We start from the raw sequence: 10,710 nt of genomic DNA, 5'->3' as shown, positions 1-10,710 counted from the left end.
CTAAAGTACTTGAAGTACACAATGACCTTTTGTTTGAATTACGAAGGGTATCCAGCCGTCCTTGAGGGATTTTGCGATGCAAACTGGATAGCAGACTCAGAAGAGTCTAAGTCTACGAGTGGATATGTATTCACTCTAGCAGGTGCGTCTGTATCTTGGAAGAGTTCCAAACAGACATGTATAGCTCGCTCAACTATGGAGTCGGAGTTTATTGCATTAGATAAAGCAGGAGAGGAAGCCGTATGGCTAAGAAACTTTTTAGAAGATATTCCTCTCTGGCATAGGCATGTGACAGCTATATCTATACACTGTGATAGCAATCTGCAATAGGTAGAGCTAAGAATAGCTTCTACAATGGAAAGTCTATACATATGCGTAAAATACATGATTCTTTGAAATTACTAATCTCAACAGGCGTTATTTCCATAGATTGGACAAGGTCCAAGGAGAATATCGTAGACCCTTTGACGAAAGGTTTGTCCAAGGAGATAGTTAGTAAAGCATCGAAGGGGATGGGGCTTAGGCTCAAATAATTAAACTTGCCATGAAGGATACTCAACCTTGTTGACTGGAGATCCCAAGATCAAGGTTTCGAATGAGACAACTAATTTGTGGTGGGTAAAGGTGAACACTATCAGAGAATTTCATTCTCTGTCCCTTCCTTATGGTGTTGATGTGATAGTGTGACTGCATGTGGAGGATGACTTTTAATTAAGTCTTAATGAGTTATACAGTTTCAATTTAAGATTGAAGTGGGGTGTAGCGGTAAACACTCTTGATGGAATTCACCTATCTGAATGAGGAAGTGGGTCGCTTCCTATGAGAATGAAGCCGATTCTCTAGAGCATTCTGAGAAACAGGATATTTCCAGGGACAAAATGGAAAAAACGGCACGAACTTAGCAACACTTGGAGGATATCATGCGTGGATGTTATTAGAATTACACCAAACGCTATCAGTTCAAGACATCGCGTTCACTGTCTAGATAGTAGTTCCGGTAACTTGTCACTAAGCAAGGTTCAAGACCTCATGGACACCTTTGCCTAAGTGGTATTTTCCGTACTCTGATTTTTCGTTATTTACCGAGATTTCATTCATGTGGGGGATTGTTGGAGAAAATGAGTTATTTAATAAATGGATTTTTTGGTCTTGGTGTGGTTTGATATCATGACCTAAGAGCAACTGCAGTGGTGCGAGTATAACCAAAGACCAAAGAGGAAAAAAAAGACCAAATTTTGGGTTTAGTCTGGTGTGTGACGCTACGGTGGAAAGACTAAATTTGGTCAGACGTACATTATACGTTCGCCTGGTGTGGGGCGTGGACTATACCAACGCCTGGTGTGGGACGGGGACTATACGTTCGCCCGGGTAAGAAAGATTCGAAAAAAAAAAAAAAAAATGGGGCGGAGGTATTAAGCCCGCCCCATGCAATTTGAATTTGTAAAGAATGGGGCGGGGGTATAATGCCCGCCCCATACAAAATTAAAAAAAAAAATGGGGCGTAGACTTTGCGTACGCCCCATGTGGAGCGTAGACTATACCAACGCCTGATGTGGGGCGTGGACTATACGTCCGCCTGGTGTGCGACGTGTACTATACGTCCGCTTGGTGGTGGGGCGTGGACTATACCAACGCTCGACTATATTTGGTTTTAGTCTTGGTCCCAGACCAAATATACTCTGGGTTTTAGTCGTCGATCAAAATTTGATCGATAGTACGTTCCACTACGCCTGTTCAAAAGACCAAATATTTGGGTTTAATCGCCCACTGTGGACGCTCTAACGGTCTAAGGATACTCACTCATTTTTGAGTGAATGAAATGGAACCTTTAGTCCCACATTGTGGAAAACTAAAAAGGTGCTCCATTATATAACCATGTGCTCATGGATATGTTGTAAAACAATATGGGTGGAGCGGGTGGGGCGAAAAATACATGTTTCGACCCATGCCCATGCGCGTATACCATGCACCAAGTTCCTCTTCTACTCGTATTTATTTTTGGCGAATTTTTCTTTAGAAAATTAATTCCAAAAATATTTTCTTAAGAGTTTTATTTGTGGGAAATTCCTTTTACGAGTTTTACGAAAAATACATGTTTCGACCCATGCCCATGCGCGTATACCATGCACCAAGTTCCTCTTCTACTCGTATTTATTTTTGGCGAATTTTTCTTTAGAAAATTAATTCCAAAAATATTTTCTTAAGAGTTTTATTTGTGGGAAATTCCTTTTACGAGTTTTACTTGTTTTTGAAGAAAACCAAAACCTAACTTGATTTGCAAGTATCTCATCCTATAAATATGACTCGAAATTCTGTTTTTAAAACATAGAAGCAACGACTATCTCTAGGTCTACTTTTCTTCTTGTTGTTGTTTTTTGTGCGTCGTTTCACTTCCATCCCTGTTGCTGAGTTCAAGAGTGGGTAACTTGCGTTGTGCTAACTCAAGTTATATCGGGAAGTCTTATCCTGGACACATCTTCGCACGTTGGGGTTTAGCATTACTTCAGAGTATACCCGCGAACTAATGTGTTAAGGACAGCTTGTTGAACCTGTGATTCTGCCCTCATCAATTTGTTCGTAGTAGAATTGTTTGATACGGTTCTTTATATTTATTGTTTGATAATATGACGTTTCTTCTATTATTGCAAGACTCCAACAGTAGCTTCTCAAGAAACTTTCCCTGAACCAGTGACTTTGAATCTTGTAGTTGTAACAACTTTGGTGTTTCCGTACCTAACCGGTATGATAAATATGTTGTTCTACTGTAGTTGCAGACAAACAATAGTTCACTATTTCCACGATTTTTTTTTTTTGTTTTGGATACCATGAAAGATGATGGTGGTAAAGGGTGAAGCGAAGATAGTCGATGTGATGATGATGATGGCGGAGGAAATTGGGATATGAACGAACTTGTCTGATACCAATGATAAGAAACGGTTTGTTTCTTATTCACGACCAGCAACTCAAGCTCAAAAGGTCATGATTCTAGGAACCAATAAACCAAACAGTAGCAATTTACTTAATATTTTTCTGATTAATTATCAATGAATTGAAAAGGCTTATTTATAGACTGCATTACTTGGAAAATAAGAAAACAAAACCTAAAAAGATTACTTTTAATGTAAATCCTAATTCTAATAAAATATCTATTTTTCATAACAAAAACTCTTAATAAATTAAATAATCAAATACTAAAATGAAAACTACAGACATATCCCGTTGGCGCACCCAATTTTTGAAATAAAATTTCTACGAAACGTCGAAACCATATTTTCTAAAATTCTGATTTCGTTTTTTTTTTACCATCATAAACACTTTCAGTTCCTCGTTCTTTCTCAGAAAAGCGATAATGATCGTAAGTTTCTCTAGGATTCGATCTGAAATAAAGACAGAGGAGAGGCGGCTGTGAGAATTTAGAAAAAAAAAAGAAAAAAAAAAGAAAAGAGAATCAGTGGTCGAGATAAACGAGTGATGGATGCTTGTGGAAGAGATTGATGAATTATTGTTGTTGTATGAGGTTCAGAGATTAAATGGAGTTATTGAAGACGTCAGTTCACAGAAATCAATCTCAAAGATGATGAAGAGGGAAGAAATAGGGTTTTCTACTGTTGTTTGAAGATTAAAGGAAGAAGAAGAAGAAATTGGGTTTCTGTTGATGTATACAGAAGATCAGATTAAGAGAATGGAAGAATCAATTCGGATAAGAGAGGCAGCTCAACCATTAGACCTTATTGAACTGGTATGAAAGACCTAATTTTTCCTGTTGTATAAAATTTCAATTTTGTTGATTTAATCTTTGTAATCTTTGTAGATCTGTTCTGCTCATTAAAAGAGGGATTTTGACTTTTATATTGTGAAAAGGTGAAGGGAATCAAGAAGGAATTATCTAGAGCAAAAAGGGGAGTTAAATAAAACTGCGTCTTTGAGCGAACAAAGAGGTGGGGTTTGCTGAAATATCCTCCGTTATTTCTACATTTTGGTTTTGAATACTGTTTGTGTGATTCATTATTTTGATACTTCATAGTCAACTTGTAAAGTTAAGTGATGGAGCAATCAGTATATGTATGGCCACCATAATATCTTCCTTCGACTAGGTATATGGTAGGTTAGCTATCATGTAGATTATGAATTCCACTACGAACTTGCTTTAATAGATTTCTCGAGCTTTCAGTGAAATGAGGTATAATAAGATGAATATCTTGTTTCATTCAAACCAGCAATTTCATCATTCTTAATTCCACACGGTCTAACAAGTGGAAGGTTTAGCCGAATATACCGTATCACAGTCTCAAATTTTCATATTTAATGAAGAAATGGAGGAGGCATGTTCAGTATTAAGTGGATGGTTTTATTTGGTGCATTATAATCTTGTGTTTTTTTCTTGATGAATATTCCTGATGAACATTATGGCGTTGTTCTATAATGTTACTGTTGGTGTTGAAATGATCTCACTGCCAAAATTAGTGACTGCTATTGGGTATGAAATGAAGAAGAACACGGGTGAAGTTGGTGCCAAACTGAGAAAGGGACCGAAAATAATGTTGGTGTTGGTGTGAGCATAATGGTTGGTTGAATAATTTTGCTATGCAGGTAGGAAATTTGCTACATAACCTGTTATGCATCTTCAAAAATTGCTGCATAATCTGTTATGCAGTCCAGAAAATGGTTGCATAACACGTTATGCATCAGCTTATTTCTTAGTATCGAAACAAGCAATAAAAAATGACTGCATAATTTGTCATTCAGCTACAATAATATCTGCATAACATGTTATGCAGTCGTGAAAATGGATGCATAACAGGTTATGCATCCTAAAATATAATGCATTATGCATCAACTTTATCTATATGCATTATGGATTATGGCTACATAACTTGTTATGCAGTCGAGAAAATGGTTGCATAATTAGTTATGCGTCTTTTTTTTTCTGTTGGATTCATGCATACACAGCCTTTTAGTGGCTGCATAACCAAAATAATAGATGCATGAACAAAAATATGGTTGCATAACATGTTATGCATCTTTTGTGGTGTATGCATTTTGTGTTATGCATCTTTTTTGGAGTCTGCATAACGAATATGTAGTCACTTTTCGAAAATTTTCCCTAAAATGATGATCACCTCTGATTTTTTTTGGAAAATAAAAATTTGATATTGTTGTTTGTACTCGTTGTGTAGCTCTCTTAAAAAGTTTTCCAACGATATAAAATTTGTAAAATTCCAAGGCGCGGATTTTTAGATATGTTATATCCAAGTTGCGTTGCCAATTATACCCCTGAAAAATTAAGCTGCATAGTTATGCCTGAAAAAATAGTATGCATAACGAGTTATAGGTCTTGTTTGGCAAAATTTATGATTATTTATTTATGATTATAGATAATCAAAAATAGATAAATGATTTTAGTATAATCATTTTTATAATAAATTTTCACAAACACCTTTATCAAATAATTGATTATCTTTAAAAAATGCTCCCTAAAAGTAGTGGAAAAAATAATGATGTAGAACTTTTTTCTAAGTTCCCTAGTGTTTTTTTAACCCTCTCTTGATAGTTAATAGAAAATAAGAGGAATAAACACAACTCAATTTTATTAAGAAAAAATAATTGATTATAATAATTTTTAAAAAACTTTTTTCTGTTTATGGAAATAATGGATTTTTTCAATTATAATTAAAATAAGCAATTATTATAATGGTTACCAAACGCATATAGAATCCATTATAATCTGCATAATGGATTATGGGATGATAATCCATTAAAATAATGGTTACCAAACAGCATATTGATTCTTAATAATTTCAGATAATTTTAGGTGTCACGGTATCTAAAATTAATTGTGGGCCTGACAATAAGAATATTTTTTTTTTGGGCTTGCGCCTAATTTTCCTAATACTAAACTATAAAACTTGTTGTTGTCGCGGTTCGCAATGGCTAGCCAAGGTGGTTTCCATAACTTGGATAGACTTGACCCATATAATGAACCAACAAGACCATATATGCTCCAGTGCCGTATCGGGTCAACAACGTTGACATGACCGATAAGACGTGGTCTTATCAGTTTTATTTCTAGTGTGGATCTTAGGTACCAACTTGATTATGTCATTCCATCCCCTAGACGAGAGAAATCTCACACTCCAAGTCTGTTGGTTGAGAACTAATTTGGTGACAAATGGTATCCTAGGACTCCTTAACCAATTTATGATAGGTCAGCATAAATATATTACTAGTTAGCTGTTATATCTTATATGAGTCAGTTGGAACAACAAATTTATACTGTATGATGATGAACAAATGGATTGTTAGTTCACTTGCAACAATCACCGACATTATATGGTCTCCGGCAATAGACAAAATATCCATGTTTGTAGTATGACTTAACAAAACAGCTAAAATGATCAAATAGTAAATCTCAAGACACTGTAACTGAAAACAACCTCAGTAAACATATCCAAGTTTAACCCCTACTACAGTATTTAAACCAAGACGGTCCCGCTAAACAAGTGGGTTACATCGTCCACATCAAAAATTGTCCATGCCCAGCGCATCAATGATGGGTCTAGAATCACATTCGATTCCAAAAGGAATGATAATGACCATTGCTACTTCACTGGGAATTAAAAGGAAAAGAATCCTTGTGGGTTTATTCCAAGTATGGCTGTATTGGATTCTCTACCTTTGAATACCATCTATCTGGGACCGTTCTAGAGAGAGGAAAATCATCAAAACAAGAACCGGTAAGTAGCACCGATGTCCGATATAACCTCGTGCTCCCAAGAACAAGAACTACCGGATTGTTTTATCCAGATGGCATATCCCTTATTTCCATACTGTTTGGAGATTTGTGTTGGAAAATGTCAGGCCACCTATTATTTCGCGTAGCGCGTGGAGCTAGAAACGCGTAAGAAAACGTCGCATTGACGAGCCACGACCACGAGACCTGCGACTCTCTCAAAAGTTTCTACTTTATCTAAAAAAAAAAAAAAACCAATCTTAAATTCAAAACTACCGTTCGTTATTCCGTCTATTACTGTTGCCCTTTACTCAAAACCAACCAATTAAATGTCACCACGTGTATTATAATTGCTGATCTGGAATCACGTATTATTCGGTGCTTACGGATATGCTGTAGGAATTCGATGCCGACTCACTCAACCCATCTCTGAATTCTCCAGTAACGTACGAAAACAGAGGAGAGGAGAGTGTGTTATAAGTAAGAGAAGAAAGAAAGCGGGAATTCTCAGCTCTCTTGTCTGTCTACTTATTTGCGTTTTCTAGGGTTTCTCATTCACGCTTTTCGTCCTTTCCATTTTCCTCCTCCTTCTCATTCCAAATTACAGATTTCATATTCTGGTCTCCATATCTCTCTTTTTTCTTTTTCAGAAGCTCTGTCGGTGTTACTTCGCATTTCGATTTTCTCTGGTTAGTTTTCTTTACGATGCATTTTGTTCAATTTTCTAATGTTTCTCTTTGATTTTCTTGAGAGTTTATGGATTTGGTTGTTTTCCTTTAGGGATCTGATTTTAATTTGTATCATTATACTTTTTTGTTGTTTGATTTTTTTTTCAGTTTTTGATCAGTTTTTTTTTTTCTTTTCTTGTTGAAGTATTTCTTATTTTCAACCATTTTTCTTGAGTTTTGTTGTTTATTCTATATGAAGATGAGAAGTTCATTGTTGAAGGTTTTCAAAACATTTGATGATTTTGTTTTGCTATTTAGAAAATTTATCATGGAATTTTCGTTTTGTCTTTGTAGATCTACATTTATTTCTAGGAAATTACACTATGAACAGTGTTTATTAGAATGTAGAAGGTTAACTTCTGCCGCCATTAGAGGCTACTCTGTAATTAGTATAAAAACCTGAAGATCTTACGAATAGAAAACTAAAGATTGAGTTTCAGCAAAATCGGTGAATTTTGTTCTGTTTTTCCTCTAATTCTTGGTTCTAATCCGTTTGTATTGTACTTTAACCTGATCGTTGAATTCAAGTTTTGCAAGAGTTATTTTACGGGTTAAGTATTGGAAAGAAAGATTTGTAACATTTTCTGCTACAGAAGTATTATTAGATGTGATTCTGGGCACTTTCCACGTGAGATTTGGGACAAATTTTGCGATTAAACTCATAATTCATTTTTTTTTCCGGTATGAATTACAGATTAGAAATGGCTCCACCTCTTGACACTCCAGCGGCTACCAACGAAGCTCCAAAGAAGGCTACTGCATCAGTAACTGCACCTCTTATTGAAACACCGGTGGCTACCACTGCAGCTTCAAAGAAGGCTGCCCCAGCAGTACGTGCACCTCTTAATGAAAGGATACTTTCATCCATGTCCAGGAGATCAGTTGCAGCACACCCTTGGCATGATCTTGAAATAGGTACACGCATAATCTTTAAACAATATTCTATCACAGTGTTTTAGCCTACATTTCTTTGTTCTAGATAATTTTGTATCTCACGACTCTCATGAACATTTTAACATGATGCAGGACCAGAAGCTCCGGTCATATTCAACTGTGTAAGATTACCAACCTGCATTACACAATTTCAATTCAAGAAAATCATTAGGCGTTGATATCAAAGTGAAATTTGATTAGTAAATATCTTGTATGACCATATCTTTAATGATGCTATAGTTTACTGTATCCTCTTTCAACATATCTACTATAACTAGTAATGGTAAAAACACACTGAATAGTTCTTTCTTATAACTTAGTTTTTTTTCACCAAGTAAAATTACCTACTCTACATATTTATTTTCACTGATAACATAAGAACTGTCTCGAAATCTTTTTATTTAATAGTTGTGAGAATCAAGAGAGAAGCTAGTGTTGTAACTTGTAAACTTATCTTTTGTGCTTCCATGCCTTCTTTATGTGTCACCAATTCATTGTTGTTTATGCACTATGTTCTTATTTATCAAATAAAAAGGGAAAAGCCACTGGGTTTTATTTCAGGATTGAAAAGTTCGAATAATTGCTATATTTCAAAATAGGTTTCCTGATATCTACTTCTTGCAGGTGGTCGAAATTGGGAAAGGGAGTAAGGTGAAATACGAACTGGACAAAAAGACCGGATTGATTAAGGTAATCAACAATCCTTTGCTTACCCATCTTCTCCACCCAAGCACTCATCGTTCTCATATGAGATGTTACTTGGGATTTGATTGCAGGTAGACCGTGTGTTGTACTCATCAGTGGTGTATCCCCACAACTATGGCTTCATCCCACGTACTCTGTGCGAGGATAATGACCCTATGGATGTCTTGGTTCTCATGCAGGTAAATTGACATTTTACATCATCAGTTCAGTGATCCGTTTTAGTCGTACCGTAAAAAAAGTCTAAATCTTGTTGTAGTTGCTCAAACCTTAAAGGTATTCTTAGTATTCAGAACATGGCTTACTTGTACATCGTTGTCTTGGAAACACCTTGCAGGAACCAATTCATCCTGGATGTTTTCTTCGAGCTAAAGCCATTGGTCTCATGCCTATGATCGATCAGGTAATATTCACGCCATGCACTGGCTTAACATTTTCCTGGTTTATGAAGAGAATCTTAAATGGCATCACTTTTTTCAATTGATACAGGGAGAGAAAGATGACAAAATTATTGCTGTGTGTGCTGATGATCCTGAATACCGACATATATGTGATATTAGTGAACTCGCACCTCATCGTCTGGCTGAGATTCGTCGCTTTTTTGAAGATTGTAAGCCAACCTTTTGTGTTAGAGATCCATTTACACATAAAAAGTGCATTAACTACAGCTTACTTGAGTTTACCTTGCCTTATCTGAACTTCTCTTCTTCTTTTTTTAACCCAACGGAAATCAGACAAGAAAAATGAGAACAAGGAAGTTGCTGTTAACGATTTTCTGCCAGCCTCTGCTGCCTATGAAGCTATCCAACACTCCATGTAAGTCATCTTCTCTTTGTTCTTTCGGCGTTGGGTTAACTTCCTTTCAACCACTTGCTAATGCTTCGTCAGCAGCTTATACATCCTTAGAATTGAATTTTAAGTCTCATAATCTTTACTAATCAGTGTATGATTCAGCCGAATTAGATTGTAACTGCTGCAGTTTTGTTTACTGTGTGATTTATTTGTTATTGTCCAGGAACCTTTACGCTTCATACATCGTTGAGAACTTGAGGAGATAAGTGTTATGGTCTGACGTGGGGGTGGCGAACTTATCTCAATATATATCTTCTCATGAACATGTAGTTATTCTAGATTACATGTTCATGATTTTTTTTCTTTTTTTTTTAAAGATGCGTGTATATTTGTACAATTTGGTTACTACGGATTTATGCGCTTCTACACCAAATGAGAAAAAGTAAAATAGCCTAGTCCTTATGGCATATACTATGACGCTGCCCCATTTGTCACTTTTAGCTTTTTCTGTCACATATAATACAAGTATTACTTACTATCTTACTATCCTACAATCAGATTCTTGTTCTTTTTTTTTGGGTTCTGCAACAGATTATTAAACGAACAATCAGTTTTAAATGCTTGTGAACACTTTGAGGACTGACCGAATGAAATTGAGACGCTTGAGGATTCTATCATACGGTAATCCAGAATAATTTAGAAATTCAGAAACAAATTCCAGAATCAAATCAAATGACCTTTCACTTACTCAAATCGGATTTTTAGGTACGTAATAATACTTTTGTTATAGGGAGGTTTTTTTTTAGATCAAGGGAGTGGGAAACT

The 10,710-nt window shown here is 35.8% G+C and overlaps 1 protein-coding gene and 1 long non-coding RNA gene across 3 annotated transcripts; both read left to right on the top strand.

Moving 5' to 3' along the window:
• The first annotated feature begins 3,189 nt into the window (after positions 1–3,189).
• On the top strand, positions 3,190–4,195 carry LOC113323277. The gene is made up of 2 exons (XR_003347521.1): positions 3,190–3,739; positions 3,862–4,195. It is a non-coding gene; the product is annotated as an uncharacterized LOC113323277 (long non-coding RNA).
• A 2,978-nt stretch (positions 4,196–7,173) lies between these two features.
• On the top strand, positions 7,174–10,439 carry LOC113322768 (soluble inorganic pyrophosphatase 4-like). Of its 2 annotated transcripts, XM_026570913.1 has the most exons (9): positions 7,174–7,419; positions 8,153–8,373; positions 8,485–8,513; positions 9,016–9,081; positions 9,168–9,275; positions 9,431–9,496; positions 9,583–9,703; positions 9,828–9,909; positions 10,109–10,439. In XM_026570913.1, the coding sequence occupies exons 2-9, from the start codon at positions 8,160–8,162 to the stop codon at positions 10,149–10,151; spliced, it is 729 nt and encodes a 242-aa protein (XP_026426698.1). In that variant the 5' UTR covers positions 7,174–7,419; positions 8,153–8,159; the 3' UTR covers positions 10,152–10,439. The 2 variants fall into 2 exon arrangements, with proteins under 2 accessions (XP_026426698.1, XP_026426697.1); XM_026570912.1 differs by lacking the exon at positions 7,174–7,419 and having other exon boundaries at positions 8,142–8,373.
• The last annotated feature ends 271 nt before the right edge of the window (positions 10,440–10,710 follow it).

The sequence above is a fragment of the Papaver somniferum genome, chromosome 11 (assembly GCF_003573695.1).
Source record: "Papaver somniferum cultivar HN1 chromosome 11, ASM357369v1, whole genome shotgun sequence".
NCBI classification, from domain to species: domain Eukaryota; kingdom Viridiplantae; phylum Streptophyta; class Magnoliopsida; order Ranunculales; family Papaveraceae; genus Papaver; species Papaver somniferum.
The sequence above is the reverse complement of the archived record's forward strand: the minus strand, read 5'-3'. Positions and strand labels throughout refer to the sequence as shown.